The following is a 23,583-nucleotide window of genomic DNA, read 5'->3' on the forward strand; positions in this document are numbered from 1 at the left end:
TTAGTTCAGCCCGGAACTTTCTGGACTTGGACGTCTGACTTCAAAAAGACTCCTATAAGTAGTACCCTTATGTAAACAAGACATTCTTGTAACTATTCTCAATACAGCATTCACTGTTTTTCCACTTGAATTTTCAACAATTACATCAAAACTGAAGTAAGATTTCAAGTAAGTTAATATGGAATTTTGCAATACATTTGCAGACAGGCGTCAGAGGTAAAGACCTCCCCCTCCTCCCAGTGGAGTTTATTCAAGTACACACAGCTCATGAAAAAGCAGGAACACAGGGGAAAAAAAGAAAAAAAAGGAGTCAAAACATCACTAGCCTCTACCTGAAACAGTATTGTCTTTTGCTCAGTTCACAGGACACTGAACACCTACACAGCGCACGGCCTCCAGGAGAATGAAGCACGTGTTCTCCTTGCACTCCATCAGCAAGTGATAAGAAACATCGAGTCACCAGGAATAGGCTTCATCACTCACGGAAACACAATGAGAGCACCATTGTTGCTGTTGTTTCAGTACACAAGTTATAGGATGTTATTTCTGTTTAGCATATAATTTTCCTGATTAATCAGCTTTCTTATGTCAGATTTTCACACTGTATAATTTTTAAAAGCTTGAAGCTGTTACAATACTAAAAATGGGGTATGTTAAACCATTAAAGGGAAAAGTAATTAAATCACAAAGATAAGCTGAACTTACAGTTTGTGATGTCAGGAGGGGCATAACTGTCATTCATGAACATGCTGGTGGGTTTTGCAACCTTCAGATAAACAAAGTCTGATGTGTTTTTTAAAGCAGTCACTGCTTCTTCATGAGTAACTTCTTCTAAGCAAACACTGTTCACCTAAAGATAAAAAAAATAAACAAATTCTCAACACAGAAAAACTTATGTTTTCATAAGACACTCACTGAAAGCTGCTGGAGCATTCTGGCATTGAGAGTTTTTATTAGGATTCATGTTGCACAGACACAATTGGTTATATAAAAGTTAAATAAAAGATGCTTTGTAGTGTTGTGAAATATAAGAAAGACAAGTCTTTCCTCAAAAGATTATAATAAACTGTATTGACTGTAACATTGTAAAGAAGGCGCACATGACTTTGGAAAACTACCAGGAGAAATGTGACACTCAAAATGCCATAAGCATGCCCAATCACAGCACTGACACACTATGTTATTGCAAGCACTGAATAGAAGAGTGTTTCTTCTAGTAAGAATAAATCCTACAGGATCTTCTCATGACATAATTAAGTTCTAGACATTATAATAGGACAACATATTCTCACGAGAGGTCAAAAGCAGGGATCAAAACTGGAGAAGATCCCAACACATCTGACTGATTTACATGCCAAGTACTTTAACTTTACAGGCAACAGATTTTTTTAATCTACTGCTATTAAGGTGAAACACTGGCACTTCAGTTTAAAAAATAAAATAAAAAAATCTTTAACAATTAGTATCTCATGTAAAGCCTTAGTAAATTGAGTTGCTGACCCTCTCTTCCATATTTTGAATCTTGCAGAGGGGAGTAGCTTCTGCAGATAATTCCAGGCAACATGGGAAATAAGGTTTGTACTGCTCTGAACCCGAGGGACCAAAGACACTTTCCTCTGTTTGATTACTCTGTACACTGTGTAAAAACAATTGGGCCTTGTCAATTCTGTTGCTTGCAGGGGGAAAAACCTCTACTGCTTAAATATAAGTAAACAGAATATATTCTCTTTTTTTCCCACCAATTCTCATGAGGATTTGCTCATGTCTTGAGCTGATTTCACAGAACTATCCACTGTAACACCAAGATGTCATTCCTAACACTTCAAAAAGATCAGGATACTTTATCTAAAGGGATAATCCCACGATTTTTTACCTTTAAGTAGCTTCAATTTTCCCAGCTCCGTATTTCTAAGTGACAAACTTATCCAAAAAGTCTTTTTACAGATGGGAAACTCTGCACTAAACATTTAGAGTCAGTTTCTTACTGCTCAAAGAGCAACAGAGCACAGGTTCTGCTGTCATGTACTCTGCGTACATCTGTACTCAGAGCTCTTACAGAAGCACGTACCACCTGGCAGACATAGGCGGGTGGAGCAATTGCACCCTACAAGAGTTGAGTTTACAATTCAGAAGTTCATTCGGAAATTCCTGGCTCTGGCTCTTGTTTTTCTAGCTGGACAACTAGATTTCTGGATGGAATTTAAGAAAGTTTAAAGTTATTTTTATTTTGTGCATAGAAAATTCAACTTTGAAGTATTTTAAGTTTTAAAAAAATGCCATTCAAAAGCATTACAAACACTGGAATCCAATACAAACAGCAGTTTCACTACAGGCTGGCCAGCCACCAGTACATGGAGTCCCTTTCCATTCTTCTTTTTTGAGAAGAGAAACAATCCCATTGTATGCTGGTTTACATTCCCATCACTCAGATCCCAAAAAAATAATAGCAGGCATCAGATATAAACAGGCTGATTAATACAGGTTTTGCATGAAACATTGTGCTGAGGAACAGATTTCAGATTCTTTGATGAGATGGTGTCGAACACTGCAGATTTAATTTTTATCATTGATTTCCTGGCAATATCAACTTTTTTATCAATTTCTATGAAATAGCACACCACTGGCAGGCAGCTTAACCACGAAGTGAATCATGCCCTTACTGGACTTAAAAGTCAATGACCATTAAAAAAAAAAAAAAAAAAAGACAGCTCTTCCTTACAGCTAGAAGTTTGTCTCCAATCTGAAGTTTGCCGTCTTTATGTGCTGCCCCACCTTCAATGATTTTGGTTACATAGATGCTGTTGTCTCCAGGTATATGCTGATTTCCTACACCACCAGCAATACTGAAACCAAGACCTGCTTGAAGATAAAATTGTTACTCAAGAAACCTTTTAGCATTCATTAGATTCCAATTATTACGTAAATAATAATGCTGTCTGTATCACATATACACATACATATATATATAAAGAAATAATAGGCTCTGGTTGAAGCAATACTAAATGCCTTTCCAAGTGAGCTCCACAATTTTCCAGAAATTTCTTAAAGATGTAACGTTTACAGAAGTTCTGAAAATCAAAAGCTAAATCATGTCCTTCATGGCTTGTGAAAGATACACATAGCACAGCTATAGCACCACCAGTGATATTTAAAGAACCATATATAAGGAACCATTGTCCAACATTTTTCCATGTAGAAACAAAATAATACTTTCTCTAAATGTTTTTTAATCTCTCAAAGATCTTTTTAGGTAATTCAATGAAGTATTTTACTCCCATTTTTAGTGTACTTAAAAATTAATAAATACTATCAGAAACACATTTGTATCATTTGAAAGAAAAATATGCATTCTACAAGAACAGTTTCAAGATACAGGGATGAAAATTCAGAAGCATTTGAGATGCCATCATCTTATTTTTCATTATTCTGCATTTCTGAGAACTTAATACACAAGGTACAATTTTATTTTGAAAAATAAATGCAGAAATCTAACGTCAACTCTACCCTTCTTGTGAAACAGAAATTTTATACTTCCTACGTACCTTTAGGGCCTTTTACAAGTTTGATTTCCACTATTTTTTCTGTGACTGGTTTTCTTCTTTTGACATACAATCGTACAATTGACCCTGCTTCTTTCAACGCTTCAACTGCTTTGCTGTGTGTCACATCGCGAACATCCACCTCATTTACTCGTAGAATACAATCGTTAACCCTAGAGACAGCAACATTCATGTTCAGCTGTTGTGTTACAGCAGAGTGGACACATTAGGAGCCTAGTATTTTATCTACAATACACTAACATACATGTTAACACATTAAGTTACATAGATTTTGCTTCAAAAATACATTGATTCGAGACAATACTCTAAAAGTAATTATTAGTGCTTAAAAATAAAACAAAGAACACTAGAAAATATTTAAAGGGAATATTTTGTTCACAGATGAAGTGGACACCATCTTCTATGTGTTTCTTTTAAACAGTATTCTGAACAGCTTTGTACAAACTATCTTTTGTTTAGGGTTATAAGAAAGAATTAAAAAATTCTGAAACTAGGAGGCACACAATGAGAACACGCTGGTTTTAGGCCATGATATGAACAAGTCAACCTCCATTCCTGCTTTTCACAAGCTGTTTAAGTGCTGGCCTTCCACTCCATTTAACATGTTGCTGTAGTAACACTGAGCTCTCATTACACTAAGTACAATGCCTGACCCACCTGTCACCACGTTCTGCCAGATGTACCCCTGACAACAGCAAACAAGCTAAAAGGATGCCTTGAAATAAGCTTATTAGGACTAAAAACTATAAGGCATCAGGCATTTGTATCAAAAATGACAGGGCAAGTTCTTGACAAAACAAGAGGGGAAAAAAAGCTGGTCCTCCAATCCGATGTGGGTTTTTTTTTTCTCCACACAGTGATACAGGAGTATATTTAAAGACTGTTCTGGATTAGAAAAATAATGCATTAATGCAATTTGTTATTAACTTCTAACAGTACTCTTCAAAGGAAGTTGCAAATATCATCTGCTGCCATCTAATAATATGCCAACGCTTCCTCACTAGGAGTTAAGTAGTAGCATCAGCCCACAATTAAATAAGAAAATGGGGTATACTGGAGAAGGAATACTCTATTGATTTTTAAAAAAATAGCTTTTGAAGATGTGCAGTATTCTCAAAAATTAAGACACAGAATTATACCTTACAAAAAGAGGGTTGTTATTAAAGTCAGTTATCTTACAGATCAGAAAATCTGCACATAGATAACCACGAGACACGTATCCTACCTGTCTAAGCTTTTCCTTTGTATATTGAATTAAGGCCTAAAGAGCACATGGCATAATCAATTTTCACCCCTGAACAGAAAATATAAAGTTCACCTAATTTCACTTAACTGCAGATTTTATTGGTTGTGGAAAAAAAAACAAAACAATTGGTCCGCTTAAACATTTTTCATTATTTAAGAAATACTTATGCAAGAAAAACTTATTTAAAATGTAACGTAGCAGAATAAAACTACTAAAAGTAACAGAAAGTGTTCTATCCACTGTTCAAAAATATAACAACAAACATTTAGCAACCCAACACATGAAAGTCATCATACCGTAATCTTCCATCCTGTGCAGCCGCACCCCCGGCTATAATTTTTGTAATGAAAATACTTGAATCATCCCCAATATGTGGGTTGTCTGTACCACCTGCAATGCTAAAGCCAAGTCCTGAATTTCCCTAAAGGTAGAGGACGAAAAAAAATTATGCATTTCTTTTTTGAGTAAAAGATATTCTAATATATCTATCTGATTCAATATAGAACAAAAACTATATAATTTTCCCTGATAAAAAATATTAAAAGACACTTTAAGCTGGATACTACATATAAGCATAGGTAAGATGTAATTATACTTATTTTCATAGGAGAACATAAGTCATTGTGTAACTGTAAGAGACAGTTCCAACTCCACAGCTTTCTCATTGAGGTTAACTTGATAAACTAGATAAAAGCTTCTCTCTCTAGTGAGCTAGATCTTTGAGATTATTCACATGAATATTTGCTCCTCATTAAATTATTAGTGACAAATTATTTTTCCTAGAAGTCCCCAAGTAATTTGTGTCACATACGTAATATATCCTCTCACGCAGAAATTCAGACTGACATTTTTCTCTTCAAAGGTTGCCTGCCTTTACTATCAATCACAAGAACTCTTCATTCTCTTGGTAACCACCAGAGCCGCACAGGAATCGACCATTTCTTTCTTTCTTTTTGTTAAGAGTGCAGCTCAAAAAAAGAGAACTGAGACAGATCTCTACATGGTAAACCTAACAAAGCAATGCATATTACAAGGCGTAACTTGTAATCTCAACTAGAAGCAGCCTGAGTATCACTATAGAACTTCATGGTATAAATAAAAGCCTATAATAAATGGCAATATAGGAAATGAAATGATAATTTGTGTTATTACTCTCTACAAGTCTAGATAACAACATTAAACGCAGTATGACTCCAGGAGATCCTTCCTCCATTTTACTCTTAATGGTCTTAATATTAATAAAATCTTCTATTCCTGCTCAAGCAACTGGGTGTATTTTTTTTTCTTTAGGTTAAATAATCTACCTTAAAAAAAAAAAAACAGAACAGTAAGAATTGTTTTGAATTGCCACTTCCAGTATCAGGAGGTTAAGTTTTCATATTAAAGTATCATAATTTTCATCTAAAACAGAGGAAAAGAAACATTTAGCATGTTACCCTTTCAAGAGTAATTTCTTCATACTCATAATCTGCATCTGTGCCATTGACCTATAAAGAAAGAAAAGAGACTTATAGCGAATTTTACACTTTACACAACACTGTTTGCTCAGCTGGTGGTCCACTCCCATCAAATCTCAGCTGATTCACGGTGACCACTGAGCTCAGAGGGGACGTGTGATTTTCACACCGCTCTGCACATGAATCAGACACTCTTTTTGTATGAGTTTAAAAGTTAAGATTTCAGAGAGCAGTCTGTTCTACAAACATACTGTAGAGCAGAGGCCCTCTGCTTCTGATTGCCAGGATCTTGAGATCATCAGATTTTCCTTAGGCCATATAGCAAGTTGAAACTGAGAAAAAAGGAAGGGGTCATGGGGTAGAGGAGAAATTGTACAGAATTAACAGAGCAGGACTTTCAAACTGTTGTTCCTCACAGAGCAGAGAAAAATCAAAGACTGATGCTTTACACCATTTCTCACGAGAAATGAGTAAGATCCTTCAAAAGCAACATTTAATGATTGTTTATATTACTATTTATCATGTTACACATATACTAAAGATCAACAAATTAAAATAGGACCAAAACCAGAAGAAGAGTTTAGAAGAATATTTTATAAAATCAGATGAAAAATCCAAATACTAGAAGTAAGCCTTGTTGTCCTCAAGTTAGAAAGGATACCTACACTCTTTGCTGCCTACAGACTAGGACAGAATCAAATAACAGAAGTAATAAATATATGAATTAAGTGAAAACAGTTTAAATATAAAATTCTTAATAATATTTAACAGAAGAGTAATAGTAAGATTTTTTTTTTTCTCAAATTCTTTCCTCCACAGATACCTTCAACAGAATATACAACGCAGCTACAGGTAATTCCCTATTTTCAAGCCTTTTAAGTTTCAATCTTTAACAAGAGAAGAAATAACTTTTATACTATTATTTTACAAGACATCTTGTCTATTCTTAAGATATACTGTATCTGGCAGTCTTCTCTATTCAAGATTTTATAAAGATACAAACATATATGTATAGAAGAAAGCATTTTAAAGTCTGTACAGTTTTCTAGCAGAGAATTTAAAAAGGGACTTTAATTAACCCCAAACAAAATTAAGATCTCATCTACATAATTTGCTTATAATATGTTCAACATATTTAAAAGCTCAAGATACCACAACTTTCATAGGTTGTTAAATATCAAGCTCATTTATCCCTCACTACAGTTTTTCCTCAGTCTCTAATTGTATCTCCCCTTAATACAACAGAATTCATGTCCATTCCAGACATAACAGATTACTATCTTTCTCCTTGCTCAGTACCTCAAAAATAATATGTTCTTAGTAGTTTGTTCAGTGGAAAAGCTACTGTGAATTTAACACATGATATTTCTCCATTAAAAAAGGAAGAGGTCTTGACCTTCTGAACACATGAAACAGTATCTATTACCACACCAACACAAAAGAAGCCACTGTGAACAAGAAGTTTTTATGCTAGCTTAGTGCTTGAGCTATTATCTACAAGAATAACAACATGTGCTAACTGAACCAGTCAGCTAGTATTACAGTACCTGGGAAATGGTTCATGATAACTGATCAGTATGTGGCTTTTTTTTTTTTAAAATAACAAGAACAATTAATCATTTCCCTATTTATTACCATTACACTAAACAAAAACAAAACCAATCCTAATATATTTAAGCAGTCTCTTGTTTATTTCCTTGTACAAAACTCTGTAATCCAATTTTAAAATATCATCTAGATAAACAGGAACAAACAAAACCTCCATAATTTTTTTTTTAATTTGCATTTGAATTTGAATTACATTTGAATGGAAACATTAGCAGACAGGAGCAAGGATATGTCAAATGATAAAAATCAAATTATAAAAATCACTGTCCTATTCTTCCTTTTGCAAGTTTTGAATTAATCTTAGATGCACTAAGCCAAGCTTTAGTTGCAGGGACTTCCCCTGGATGAAGGAAGTTCTATACAAATCACGTAGTTATGCCACAGCAACCTTCGTTGAATCTGAAAATCTATTAGTAGTTCAGCAGAATTTGGCTGAAGCCTTTTGACTGTACTGAAGTTAATTTCTCTGGTACGGTAAATCTTTTAATGTGCCACCGACTTGACTTGTGTTTGTATTTCCTTGGGGTTTACAAAGAATAAAAAAAATACGGCTGGTTTTTTCACAACCCAGTTTAAGTTGTAAGGAGTACTTCCTCAGCAGCTTTACGACCAAGACAATGACGGCTGTGTTCTTGACCATGTGTTCCTTGATGACTTTCTAGAATCATATTTTGCTTTTTTCTTCTTCCAATAGAAAAAGCTTTACTAGTTAAGGTTTTTGTAGATTCATGATGCCGTTACCTCCCAAGTATGATTTTACATTACTTATCACTTAACAACTCCGTTAGCTACTTAGGAATCTAGAAGGATATTCCTTTACTCAACCTCCTATGCTTACAGATAGTTATGTTTTACATTCACTGCAAACTGATAATTTAGCTTATAATTTTGAGTGCCAGTTTGTTCTCTTAATGCTATTTTCTCTTCCTATTTCTACTATTTTTTGTCCTACAACATACCCCTATCAGCTGGGGCCTTCCAAAACATGAATGTTTTTATTAATCTTTTTTTCCTGGTTTAGTTGGTGTGTGCAGGAAGACACCTCACCCTCAGTATGCTTTTCTAAACCGTATCTGCATCACATCAATAAAAGGGCCACATGCTGCAGGTTGCTGCTGTGATCTTTTAGTCAGAGGCATCATTAATGCACTCAGGATTAATTTTTGAGACAATTATGTCACTGTACTAATCTTTTGTCTTCTGCTTAAATTGTTAATTCACACTTTTGTCTCCACTGAGCTATTACAGCTCCTTTCTAGCAATGTTGTTAAGTTATGAATGCTTTTGACCAGGACAAGATTTACTCTTTACTTGCTAATACCAGTACCTAGAACAAACACAATATAAAGCAATTAGTACAGGCATTAACACTGTACAGAAAAAACAACAAGCATGTGGGATATAAGTAACTGTAGGAGGAAGATGCAGACCTGAAACCTATGCCAAACTAACTTACACCCAAAGCCTCCGAAGTCTCTATATGCCAGTGGTATTCATATCACAAAAAACACATTCACGAACACGAATTTTTGCCTCTACATATCTACACTTATTACTTCAATGTTTCAAACAGAACAAACACACTTTTGTGAACATTCAGAGCACTAAAATCTTAAGTATAGCGACTGCATTAAGAAGTGGTTTGATGAGAAATGCAACGGAAATGGCACATTAAATATTAAAGCATCTGCCTGCACAGTTGAAGAAACAGATTGTTCTCTGGAGTTCCAGAGGTTCAGTGTTCAAACAATTGTGTTTTGCACTGTCACACACTAGTACTCACACAGAGCCCTCCACCTGCAATCTACAGCTTTTTTCTTCATGAAACAGTTATTTAAGGACTTCAAATAACCATCAGGACAGCTGAGGATACCATGCATCACGAGAGACATGAAATAGGCTTTATTAATCAGTAACAACAGACCTACACAACTACATACAGAAAACATTATCTAAAGATATAATTGAAAGCAAACGTAGGCTTACATATGTTGGAGTCTCCAAAGAATCTGTATTCACCAGCACTGGAGGGGGATTTGCCTTTAACAAGAGAACAAAAAAAAAATTATACATTATAAGAGAAAATAATGTTAATGATAATCATACAACATTTAATTCACTGTTTCTCAAATTTCTGTTAAAACGTAGTCTCAGCTTGAGAATCTCAAAAAAAACCCCACCTTTTGAAACACTTGCTTCTACTCTGAACAAAGTGCTTTCATGACACAAAATCACACTCTTCCAAAACTCTGAGCTCATACTTTATATAAAAGTTCTGTCATTTATTATCTTATTTTTCAAAAGAAAAACTGAATCATGCTATCATGTGACATGTCAGTTACCCTAGTAATTTGTGATACAACATCCAGAAGCTGCTTTACCAGCCCATATCTTAAAAAAAAAAATAAAAATGGTGCATTTGATTCCTTTTTCTTCCAACCAGGAAGACTTTCTTTATTCTTCTTCAAACTGCAAAATGGAAACTTACAGAAATGCAAACTTATGGAAAAAAGGATCTACAAAACTGACTTATGAAAGCAAATCCACAGCAGATATTCAGCTACCACATAGCAACATACGCTTCCATCAGAAAATTGTTACGGCTTCACAAGCCATAAGCAGTCAGAGATCACTGCTATAGAAATAGGAAATAGTATAGCATTCTTGCTAGACAGGAACTAGTTGAATAAGCTAACACTTTTACTCTCTGATGTTACTGAGAGTTTTTCTGTGAGGAATGTGGTTTCAACTGAAAGAAAATCCATATAGACTGATGGTATTTATCTGAAATACTGTCAAATAAATACATTTCCTATTTTTGTATCAATTAGCTGCCTTTAAAATAGGTAGCATCTAGCCTGCTCTAACAACAACAACAAAAAAAAGTGTGCAGATATATTCCAGAGTCCAAATACTGTCGATGTATTAACTTTACCAGGACCTGCAAACTTGATGGCACAAAACAAAGTCAATCTGCTTACTGCTTTAATGAAGCTGAGATTTTTTTATACGTATAAAAATCCATTATCTTTAAAATTAAGACATTCTTTATTTTTTAAATTATTAATATTTTATTTTAAATCTGTGTGTGTGTAAATAAACTCAGGGACAGTTTACCAGGAAGCAATAGAAGCCGGTATTAAACTCATTCAAAGATAAGCTTAAAATCTACAAAAACATGACAATTAAATTAACCTATTCATACACTGCATTTTAGTTTTGTTACCATGACAACAACATACTTGTGAAGAATTCATGATTTTTAAAAGCCTCCAAAAGCTAGGAAGTAAGCAATGACTCAGAAGTTCCTCACAAAAGACTGAGACAAATAATCTACCACCACTAGACGAGAGTCATCAACCTGTTACCAGGTTGCTGTCAGAAATTAGGCCTGTATCATTTAATAAGTACTAAAATCAGGTGGTATCTGTGCTAGTTAACAGAGTAGACTATTAAAAAAAAGGAAACAAAAAGGATGACACTTAGGACTCTGTCAAGATGCCATCAAACACCTTTTTCACCCAGCAATTCTCTCAGTAGAAGCATGGGTGCACTTTACGCAGTACAGAAACCAAGTACTAGTTACTATTGTCATGATAAAAATCTCTGTCAAAACAATGCTATCTCTCACAACCATTTTCTGCCATTGAGTGACATTCCAATTTCTGTTTCTTATTCGAGAATAAGTTCTATTAAAATAAGATTAAATTAAAAACAAGATCCTCTATTAAAATCGCCAATCAATTAGATTATGCATCACCATCCCTGTAAAAGCTTTATAATTAACACAATTCTAAGAAAAACAAAACAATACATTGCATTAAAAAGAACTTGACTGAATATGAGGCATTAGGAGTCTAAACTCCACTGGATGTACAAGAGAGGAGCATACATACATTTCTTTTATATTTGCATATCACCTATGAAAAGATTTTCAATTTATAAATAGAAAACAAAACAAGGGTTAATTTTGAAAGTTCAGTCACATTCTTCACATTTCACTCAATTTTGGATTTTATTTTTATTTAATATTAGGATTCTGTAATATCCAAGTATATTCAACAGAAGCAGCGCCAGTGAAAGCTGGTTTCCCATGAGTCTTTTTCTTGAGGCTGACAAGTGTTCTTCTTTTAATGTCTTACAAAAAGAAGAGGAAAACTAGCTAAAAGCAAATTGCTATTAGCAGGTGAGGTTTCTATGTGAACAGTATGTTTGAGACACAAACTAGACAACAGATGCAAAACACCTTCCATAAATTAAGTGATTGTTCCTAACACTCTTTCTGCGTTTATCTTAATTCTCCATCAAGAAGCAATAATTTACCATCGTTTCCCAGCAGGCAGCAGAAAAGCTTTGTGCCAGGCACTCCAAAGGTACGCCTGGACACTGCAAAGACACAGGGCAACAACTAACACAAAACATCAAATGTTTCTGTAAGGAAGACCTGGTATTTCAGTCTGTTATGCAAGAGTTCTCCAAATTACCTAACGCTTTCAGGCTTCTGTGCCAGGGCTTGTTCAAATATTTAAGAGCCATTTGACAAGTTTGTTTACAAGCAGACTAAGGACTTGCCTAAGGGGCAAAGTGACTAACAAAATAGAGAGATCTATCTATTGCACAAAAATGCATCTGTGAAATCCAAAGGTGATTATAACTTTCTGTGGCATTTTCTAATTGGTTAGAATCACAAATGATGCAGAATTACATAGCTAACTCGTGCAGACATTTATACGCACTCAGAAGACCACTGCCTTCTTGCTCTTCTGCTTGTAACCCAGCATCATCAGTGGACATTAACACTGTCACACCAATGGCGGTCAAAGAAAATATAAACACATACAGCACTAATTATTTTACTTTAAATTAAGTTTAGCCTACTGGCGATTCCCTGAAAGTAAACACTACTGGAAACTCAGTTTTCTTTATCCCCCAGGGCTGACAGCAGCAGTCCACTGGTGGCATTAGTCTGGCTGCCTCAAATCCTGATGTGGGCAGAATCCCTCTGCAAGGAGGAAATAGTTCCGAAACCAATGAAATCTCTGGTCTGCCTGCTGGGAACAGTACAGATGACAGATTCATGTAAACATACACCCACTAGAAATTGCACTATAAAACACCCAACTGTAAAAACTTTTGATAATTATTGCATTATGTAAAATTTAACAACGTAGCAGAGATAAAAAAAGATTACCGCCTATTGCAAGTTTAGCTGCGTAGCTTGAAAGCAGACCTTAAGAAAAAAAACACTGACACGTATACTACAAAAATATCCAAGTATTCTAGATAACTTTGAAAGGGAATTAAGCTAATAAATATCTGTCACCAAGCAATTCTAAAGTGATCCATCTTTTCAGAAAGGGTGCATTCATCGTTTGAGATTTTTGCACTGAAAATTACAGTAGAGTTACAAAAAATAGAAGTAGAATGCCATTCAACATGCAAAAATATAACTGCTACCTATCCTAAATTATTCCATAGCCTGCCATGCTGTGGTCACATATTCCAAGTTACATGCAAGACATTAACGTTAACTCATGTTTACTGCTTTCGTTTGTCTTGTCAGGGTTTATTTTTTTGTGTGTGCATTGACATGATGCGACCTAAAGGATGAAGGTCCAGAAGGAAAGCACATTCGATGAGTCAGATATGTTAGGAATAGAAGGCTAAAAAACCCTTTTGTATTCTAAATGCCCCCAAGCACACTAATACCAACAAATGACTGAAGAACAGAAGAAACGTCATGCAAGCACTACTGATGGAAGACATATATTAAGTGTTTGTATATAAGATGATACAACATTTTTCTATAAGTAAATAAATCAAGCAATAACACTTTAGTAAGGGTGAAACGGCTCTAAAATTATTATGTGAGAACACAAAATATCCTATTTATTCTTTCCATTCTTTTGGGCTTTTTTTTCTTTAGCTATTTCACAACTAATATACTTACATATGAAAAGATATTAGAAATAGACATTTTAAATGGACTAAAACCTGCTTTAAAACAAAGAAAAATGAAGATGAAGCTCCAATGTATTACTAATTCAGCAATTTCACAGTTCATCTCAAAACTGTGTGTAAGAGAACCAACGCATGATTTAAACAAAGCAATGAAATAAACTGAATAAATAAAAGTTGAACAAATTTAACAAAAAAAGAATAAAAACCTGTGGTATGGTGGATGGGATGACAGTGGTCTCAGCAGGGACTGGTGGGACAGGGATCACAGGGACAATGGGAGGAGAGGAAGGAACAGCTTCTGTGGGCTAAAAATCACCAACAAAATGTCAAAAATAATGGAAACTAGAAAAACATTTTAAAACAAACGAGATTCAGATTTAGCAGCTTAAAAAAAAAATAATTCTGAAATAGCATACAGTTTTGGCAACTATAACCACAACTGAAGACAAACTATTACCTGTAACCATGCTGCAGAACATCCCCAATAACATGCTCGTGTCAGAGAACCCAAAGTAGTAAGACACATCCATTTTGCTCATTCATACCAAGTTACTCACCTGGCAGTACAAAGTAATAAGACTTCGGGGTCCAACAAAAAACCTGTTCATGTCAATGGACAGACTCAGGCTTTTTGTGGGCTGGTTTCACAACATAAGCCCTTCACCATTATACAACAGTGTGCAAAAGCTGGGAAACAGTGGCTGAAGTTGATAGCACTGAACAACGTAAATACACCTTTTTGATAAAGGGGAAAAAACAGAAGTACATTTAGGTTTCTAAACCAGGGGGGGAATTTGAAGAAAATCTTTTAGTCAAATGGGCAGAAACGCCTAAAACAGATTCCATCTACTTCTCAAAGATCTTCATACAGCTTTACCATACACCTTCAGACTAGCAGAATTTTGGTGTAAAAAATTATAACCAGGAAAGCTACTGATACTTAAGCTGCAAGGGAACAAGATTACAAATAGCATCTTGAGCATAACATTGACTCAAATAATTTTGAGATGTTAACATACTGGTTGTCAACAAGCTGTCATCAACATAAACTACTGGCAACTGTCATCAAAATTACAAGCTGAACAGCAGATCAGAGCTCTTGCAACTTAGTTGTTCCAAGACATTCTTGTAATCTTTAAATATAATGAGGCATAATGACAAAATACTAAATCCTGAAAATGAACCAAAACCACAGAACATAAAAGTATTAAATATATTTTAAATGTTTGAGATATTTTAAAACACTAAGCGATACATACCAATAGCACATACCAAATTAAAGGGTAAAAGTAAATATTAAATCTGAAACAGCCCAAGAGTAGCAACCCTTATTAAATGTACACATGGCATTTCTATAGGTTTTTATCAGCTCAAAGTCAATCTACCCAAAATGAACAGCTGGTGAAAAACGTTGCAGTTATTGAAAGATTTAAGAACAAGATACATTTGGTATCTCGAAAGATTATTAATAATGTCATTTAGACATCCTTACATGTGTGGACAACAGCACAATCTTTCAAGTGTTAAAAAAGGGGGGTGGGGAAGAATCTAAATTGGTCTAGACCAAAGGTAATATGCATTTTGAAAAGGATGCAGGAAATGCTCAGTGCAACAAATCTCCAGCTACTGGAAGAATGCTGTGATCTTTAGAGGGCAGATCAAATTAAATAGCTTGAGTGAGCACTCAGCCCTACAAATGCAAAAAAATAAGCACCCCTTCAACTCTGCCTTGTTCCAAAGTAAGCAGCTTCCCATGTATGCACACAGTAAAAAAAAAAAAATAAAAAAATGCTGTTAACCAAAATTTCAAATATACACATATTACATATCAAAATATAACACAACATTAAAGCTGACGAATTGATTGCCAGCTGGTCAGAGAAATTCCAGCTTTGCAGTTACAACGCCGGCAATAAGAGAAGGTTAAAAACAAATCGACCACACTCCCCTGCCCTTTGACTTAACAAAGTAACTGACACAGCCATAGTTCATTTCCTTATGGGCCATACAATCTGTATCCCTTTCTGCGCCAAATGGCAGCTTTATTTTCCTGCTTCCTTCCTTTTCTCAGTTCTTAACTCTCTTCTCTCTGGGCTTCTCATTCCCAAATGCTTCAAGAACCCTCCCATCCAGCTCCAATTTTTACCCTTATTATTTTACAACTGACATTGTTCAAAGTCCTCTAATTCTTTCAGGTTCCAGTCTGATAAGCTATCAGTGCTGTCATTCTATTTCCCCTTTGTGCTGATGGTTTAATACCCACTGACTCTTATAATCTACTCCCTGTTCCTCCAAGTGTCCTGGCAATGTTCCTGTTGAGTCTCCTCTACTATAACGTGGGTGAGGGAAGAGGTGACAACACTGGCAATCACCTTCAAAGGATGTAAAATCCAAATGAAGGTAAGACTGTCTTCACTTCAACATTTCATGGAATACAGTGAACTGAAGTAGGCACTATGGCTACCACGAGGAAGGACAATGCAAGAAACTCAAAGATTCCTAACCCTCAGAGCAAGAAGACCTGGAACATAGTTACAATGGAAGAATGCTTTTTTTTCTTTTACTATGGCACATAATCAGTCTGCAAATTATTATATGATACAGGTATCTGCGAGAGCAGCTGAATAGGCTCCAAGAGCTCAGGGTTTCGCTTTCAATGCTCTGCTTCTCAAGAATTTTCAAGAAACATTTGTAATTTTCAGGAATTCTCCAAATTAGTAAGCTAAAGTATTCTGAAAACAAAAATCTAGCCTCAAAATAATTTTAAATTAATATGTCTCCAACTACAACATTTAATAATTCTGGTTTTAATGGACACAAATTTAAACTACAAAGACAAGAATAGGCCAACTAAAAGCCTTGTTTTGAGCATGTATGAATTACAGCACAGAAGTATGATAAACTATTATATATAGAAATGCATGACTTGAACAATAACTCACTTTAACAGAGTCTATCAGCTTAAATAACATCGTAGGTGCTAACACCTACAATGGAAAGCCATTCTGTTACAACAGTACAATAAATCTCAAGTAATTATTTTTTAAAGTGTAAGGATAGACTTTGTCATACTTCTAAACAAAAATTATTGGTTAATTTTAAGTGATATGTTTAAAAAAAGCTAAGATAATAATACCTTTAAGTGATGAATTAAAAAGAATGTCCCCAAATCTAACACTAAATCCAGATGTTGTGAAAAGGAAAATCACACCCATTTTCTCACATTTAACCAACACACACAATAACTCCTTCTGTGAGGAAATACCAACTAACCTGAAATAATCAAAGCACCATACGCATCCCGAAGCGGATCAACTAAACCAGTAAATTCCATGATGCTGCTATTTGTCAGGTACTAAAAGACATATTTTGGAGCACAAAAGTCAAGCAAGCCAGACTTTTGCCACTTTCAAGAAATTACTATAAAAACCCTACACTGTATACGCTGCAACAGTCTTAATGGGAAAACACTGAACAGAAGTACTGCTTTGCCAGCCCAATTTCAATTATTACTACTTTGATTTCAAGCAATAAAATACAAAAGAAGATTAAGTAACATTAAGTCTACAGAAATAGAAGAGATAAAGCTACAGAAAGAAAAAGCATGACACGCTTTCTACAGTTTGCACCAGAAATGCACATTTATAAATACCTAGTGCGATACGTACCTTTTCTAAAGAACAATTAGAACATGAGCCATCAGACACCCAACCACTAGCAGCTTTTACTTTTGCTGTGCTTTTTGTAGGACTCTTTTTTACACTGTCGCGTAGGTTTATAAATTTTCCTCTGTGTTTGGAAGACACTGGCAACGTGGATGAACTAAAAGACGTATGAAAGCTCAGTGCCTGCTGCTGATGCCGAAAAGACTGCTTTGGCTGCATATGAAGATTTTGATGTATTTCCATTCTCGGGCTCCTTGTTAAATCATCGAGCTTGAGCGTTCCCATTTCACCGTCATTTGTAGCACCACAGTATTTGTAGTTGTGACAGTGAGTAGTCATGAAACTAGCAACACAAACAGTCCTTTTTGCCAAAAAGATGGAGGAAAAATAAATGAAAATATTGCTCCCTGAGAAAGTTCAAAATATGATTGTTTTCTAGATTACAGTCATAGGAAGAAACAGAAAATGCTGTTTTGGCTAGTACTGCATGTTGTGTACTCTCTCAGTCTATTTAAAGAGCACCATTGAACCACCACACAACAGCCAATTTTCTGGGCATAAATAATCGATGCAATGCACAAGTTATTGAACAGATGGCAAAAATCATCTGACTTTATTAAAAAGCAGCTACAAATGGTTATTTTCTTTCTTCCATAAGCTCCTACTATCCCTAAATTTTGTTATATTTTATCACCTCAAAACTCCTCCAAGGTTTACATCTAGAAGATTTTAAAATATATCAATTCCTCTACTTTCCTGAACACTTTATGGGGGCTTAAAGAAGCTAATGACGAAAAGTATATGAATTGTGAATGGGCAGACACATTGTACAAGTTTTCAACATTAAACTTCTATCAAAGAAAACAAGTTTGTTCAGAACATAACAAGAATTACTTTGTTTTAATAATTTTGAGAGTTGTATTTCCATGAAATACAGCAGCATTGTGAGACCACAATTTTAAGGTGCACATTGCTTAAACTAAAAGCTAAAAAAAAAAAAGTAAAATTTAGACATTTAAATAAACCTGAGCTCTTTATTATTTTATTTGTTCAGTTTTTAATGCCATGGATGCACAATCTCTGTATTACATTTTTACCCCAATATTCACAACAAAAAAGCCCCAAGACAACTCCTATGCCTCCTCCCCCTCAAAAAAAGTACACGTTGAGGAGCCAGTTTGGTTTAATCATGCTGTTGAATATTTGACTTTAACAATCATTCTAAAAAGAGGTAAGGATCAACAATTTCCCAGAGTCTACATGAAAATCAACAGCTACATAGAGACACCTATATTCCTAACCTCACAGAAGGAAGAAGCAGACTCAAGCCTTCTCGACAGCAGACACACAACCAGCATGTGCACGGCTCTGGACCAGCCACAGCACACACCATCTGCCTCTTGCCCCATGGGTCTGTTCTAGGAATATGCTGTGAATCTGAATACCTGATGCCGGGTATGATAAGAATGAAGGACACCAGCCCATAGGAAACAAAGCTTGGTTAGGTCAGCTGTACTGTATTTGGATAAAATGGAGAGATTTCATCAAGTTCATGGCATTAAAACATGGTTATTCTCCCTCCCACTTTCCTACAACAAATCTGAATATTTAATTAATATGAGTCAGCATAATTTTTACACACAGAATAAAAACGTAGAAATACAGACCTAAGTACAAACATTTCCAGTTATTTATAGCATGGCTATTAAGACATAAATAGGAACTGACAGATGCTCCTCTAATCACCAAGAGCTGCCATGTCTCATCTATCCAGAATGGATGTAATCAAGAGATGCATAACATATCATTAATGCAATATTTATAAATGCAGAGACAGAAAGGATTCTGGCCAGTGACAGGAAGCTGGAAGTGCGCTGGTCATAAAAACATTTGCAGACTTGCACATGTGTGTGGTAGGCATGTTTTCTGCCTTTGAAGTATCAGGGAGCTGGAGGACTGTGCCCCACTAATACATATGGACAGATGCACCTGGGTTGTTCTGTTCCAGACAGCTCAAGAATCTCTACATTTTGTTATTGAAGGGCAAAGGCAGAGAAGAAGATAAGCATGTTGTGAATGTGCATATAGGTAAACAGTTGTGATGTGCTGGTTTTGAACTATTTCTCCTTTGAGAAATTTCCACAGACGCGTTAATACTAAGCAACTCTGAGGCACATTCCCCAGCCTGCAGGATTATGCAAGCTGAGGCTGGGTCTTGCATAGAAGCGTCTATCAGTATCCTCTTTGGCAACAGTGTGCCAAATGGCTGCTTTTGTAGACCACAAAGGAACGTTTTTTTCCAGAGGTGTTATCAAGATTGCATGAGGTTTATCAGGCTGCATTCATAACACCGATTTTACTTGCATATCAGTAATTTCTATATTCTACCCAGCATGGCATTGTCTAATTACCAACATGTAAAAAGCAAGAAGTTTGAGGTATAAGGCTTTTCTCTTGCATACATAATAAACCCCAAAATATGCGATCCAGATTCATAAGGAACACCTTATTCCCGGAGGTATCAACATTTTTGAAAACACACAGACCAAGTAGCCTCTTGATTAAAAAGAGAATCAGCTTTGAGAAAGTGAGGGCAAGGGAAGGAGGTGCTGGATACCATATTGTTGGAAACCCAGTGTCTGGTTTCCTATACCCTCCTCCAAAGAAGAAAGAGAAAGACACAAGGCAGAAGATGAGACAGAGGAATTCACATCTCTCCAGTGTGCTTTCAGCCACACTGACTTCAGTAGCAAAAGAATGAAGATGATGTAGCAGATAACTGGTAACGACACAAGTTTTTTTCTGGAAGTCCTCATGCCTTTTGGTCCCTGAGATGATATCAATAAGATATCAATAATTAAAGGAAAACAAAACTTTGAAGGCACTTGTAGCTCCAAGAGCAATAGTCCAAGCACCAAAACACAGCCAAGGAACATGACATACAGGCAGAACACCTAACTGATCCAGGGCTGCATGGTGTGCCAGGGCCATCTCCAGTGAAAAAGCTAGGGCTGTATTGAAATTCAGTGTTATGCAAGTATGGAAAGTGAATATAGCATCTTGGTCAAAAAACGTGGGAAGAAGAGGGAAGGAATACATAATCAAAGCATAGTAAGGCTTATCTAGAACAATCATGGTGTAAACAAAATGAAAACAGACAACAGCAAAAAAAAAAAAAAGGAAGGAAAAAAGCAAGTAGAGAAAGCAAGAAGCATGATATTAAAAGAGATTAATCAGATATTTGAAAGTCAGGGGGATCATTCTGCCAAAATACGTTTGCACGTCTGAGATAAGGCAGAGCCTGCCTTGCAGTCCCGCTGGTAGAGAAAAAAGAGATCTGGCGATGCAGTGGGGACGTTTGCATAACTCAAAGCAGGAAAAAGCAGTTCTGCAACTAAAACTGCAAAGGTTTGTTAAATCGTCTTTTGACTGCAGAAAGCCTGAACTCACAAGTGTTCTCTGCTGACTGTATTAATTACTACCATGAACTGCTTCACTCTAGTATCAAGCACTAAGTGATTTTTCATAACCAGAGGGGGTTCAGGATCAAGTTGTGCTTTCATATTACACACTAACTCTGAACAATTTGTTGCTAACACAAAGCTGAATCATCAATATTTCATTCTTTTAAATTACTACATTGAATGTGCAGTGCATACTTCTTTGCAGCAATCTGTTAAAGTGACAGGAATAGTTTTACAAGTAGTGTTTCTTCAAGAATCGTTTTCTTCCACATTCTGTAACACCCACTCAATAGCTGGATAACAACAATACCCACAGAAAGGGAAAATAGTACTAATATTTGACCAGCATTGTCTACTGCAAAGGTCTTTTTTAAAGCTTCAGTAACCAACTTTCATTACTTCAAAAAGCAACTCTAATAGCTGGGAGAATCCTCCCAAAATAATTTTGTACTTAACCCTATCCATTGCCTTCAAGCAGATACCACAAAACCATCAACTTCTGTTAATATGACTCGACTGATGAAAACAAGCCCATATTCATTACCTTTTCTTGAAAGTAGGAAATAAAATATCTTCCAAAGTGAACAAAACTTTAAAAATAGTAGGAAGAAACAATTTTGATTCAATAGAGAATGACAAAGCTGAACACAAATGGCATATTTTCTTTCTAGAGATATATAATTTAAGGTCTGGCAGTGTAGTTTTCTCTTTTCTCTGAACTACATCCTAGAATGCCACAGGACATTTCACCAGCGAAGCCTGCTATTTTAAGAACTATGTATCTGTCTTCCTCAAACTCACAAGAGTCAACACTCATTTAAACATACCGTCAGGGATTTATAAGCTGTTTGGTGGAATCTAACTTTGGTAAGAGTAAAGCACAACTACCATCAACTACCATCCATCCTCGGTCATAATCTGTATTGGCTGTGTGCTGCCCAGAGCATCTAAACCAGGGCACACAGGTAGTATTAACATTGATGTCCCATCTCTGCCATACTCCTCCCTAAGTCAGTGTCATCCTGTGGCCTGCGCAGGTCCTTAGTACCACAGGCAGTGACTTCAGCTGTTAAGCAATAAATTTAAGACAAGCATATTTTTCCTGAGTGTATTTCTCCAGGACTGCAAACAAAATGGAGCATCAAAGGGATTTGAAAATAAAACGTATCACAAGTATTTCCCTACTATCAAAACAGCATTTCACAGAAATCAAAGAAAAAATTACCCAGTTTCACAAGAGCTAAAAAAGTGTAGGACTATCTGAACATAGGCAAGTATTGACTTGAAATTCCAAACAAAGTTCATATATCACAACAGCATATAACACAATTAGACATGCTAATATGCTGCATGTATCTGAATTTTGAGAACTGCAAAGACACGAGATTCAATTCTACCCAGGCATGAGTACTGCCATCATTGATAAGCTAGTCTAGAGGGTAAAACATGCCGAATACAGAGGATGGGAAGCAGAACGACCAAAAAAAAAGAGTACCATTAATACCATATCATTAAGTATGACTTTTATTAAAGATTTTCCCTCTACAGATTTTTTATTTCTTTCACATGAGAAAGGTTTTCTTCTATCAACAAACCATTACTTTGCTTTAAAAATGCACTTTCCATCTGATAAACTCACCCATCCAACTTGCTCAGCATGTTAGTACAGTACCTCTCCAGTTTTGAAATGGACACCGTATCTATTTCATACACAGTGGCTAAAAAACAAATTATTTAAAATACATGCACTTTTTCAGCTTTCTAACCACTCGTGCTTATAATTTTGTAACTGCATTTGTATCACGTGCTACCATGGGTGTGGAGGTGTTGGTCAGATTCCCTTGTTCAAGTCAGCATACTCCATACTATTTTTCAACAATAAATTGATTTACCACAAACAAAAACCTTAGGAGACTGGCTAGGGTAAATGATAAGCTTAATTATGATGGCCATAACCCATAGGTGGTTACAATTAAGCCTGCCTATCATTCTGCACCGATACAAGGATGAAGAACTTTTGACTTCATATTTGGGTTTCTGACACTGCTCTACCCCTTCGAGGGCTTTCCCTGCTCCTTACCAAGATGTAGCAAAGACCAATTTATTCCCATGGTCTCCTAAGGATAAAGGAATAAAAATACCCACATCTCCACCTGGATGCTATCCAGGTCTCTCCAAGGAGAGTTTGGACAGAAAGCACAGAAACGAAGAAGCTGAGCCTGAAGCCGCTGGTCAGGGTGTGTCTACATGAGGATGGGTATGTTAGTACATAATGGTGTTACTGAGAGATTTTGAGGACAGACAAGCGATCTTGGAGCTATAACATTAGTTCATGTAAGTACTGCAACAAAGATATGAAAGTTTTTCTGGATCCCAGAAATGGAAAGGTTACACACCCAGCCCTTGTAGATTAAAAGGACTAGTCTGAAGGCCTGTGACTTTACTTTAGATCTCACCTTCTTTCAGAGTAAACCATGGCTTTTGAAAATTGTATCTATACAAGCACTCTATTTTAAAGACACACAGCTAGCATGCTAGATATGACTAAACCATAGGGGTTATCTGGTGGTTTGTTTGTTTGTTTTTTAAACTCAGTCAACAAATTGATTCTATAACCTAGTT

At 35.7% G+C, this 23,583-nt stretch overlaps 1 protein-coding gene across 15 annotated transcripts in view; it reads right to left on the reverse strand.

Moving 5' to 3' along the window:
• The window catches only part of DLG1 (discs large MAGUK scaffold protein 1), a 162,005-nt gene that overhangs the window by 50,032 nt on the left and 88,390 nt on the right, over positions 1-23,583 (reverse strand). For 5 of the 15 annotated variants that reach the window (XM_054207237.1, XM_054207236.1, XM_054207238.1 and 2 more), the window contains exons 5-11: positions 14,039-14,137; positions 9,858-9,911; positions 6,243-6,293; positions 5,103-5,227; positions 3,543-3,712; positions 2,720-2,859; positions 706-850 (exon numbers count right to left, since the gene is read on the reverse strand). In XM_054207237.1, the coding sequence (XP_054063212.1) occupies positions 706-850; positions 2,720-2,859; positions 3,543-3,712; positions 5,103-5,227; positions 6,243-6,293; positions 9,858-9,911; positions 14,039-14,137 (784 nt within the window). Of the gene's footprint in view, positions 1-705; positions 851-2,719; positions 2,860-3,542; positions 3,713-5,102; positions 5,228-6,242; positions 6,294-9,857; positions 9,912-14,038; positions 14,138-17,500; positions 17,859-23,583 lie in introns of all 15 variants that reach the window. The other 10 variants (XM_054207245.1, XM_054207239.1, XM_054207235.1 and 7 more) reach the window with 4 other exon arrangements.

This window comes from Rissa tridactyla, chromosome 6, assembly GCF_028500815.1.
Source record: "Rissa tridactyla isolate bRisTri1 chromosome 6, bRisTri1.patW.cur.20221130, whole genome shotgun sequence".
Lineage (NCBI taxonomy): Eukaryota > Metazoa > Chordata > Aves > Charadriiformes > Laridae > Rissa > Rissa tridactyla.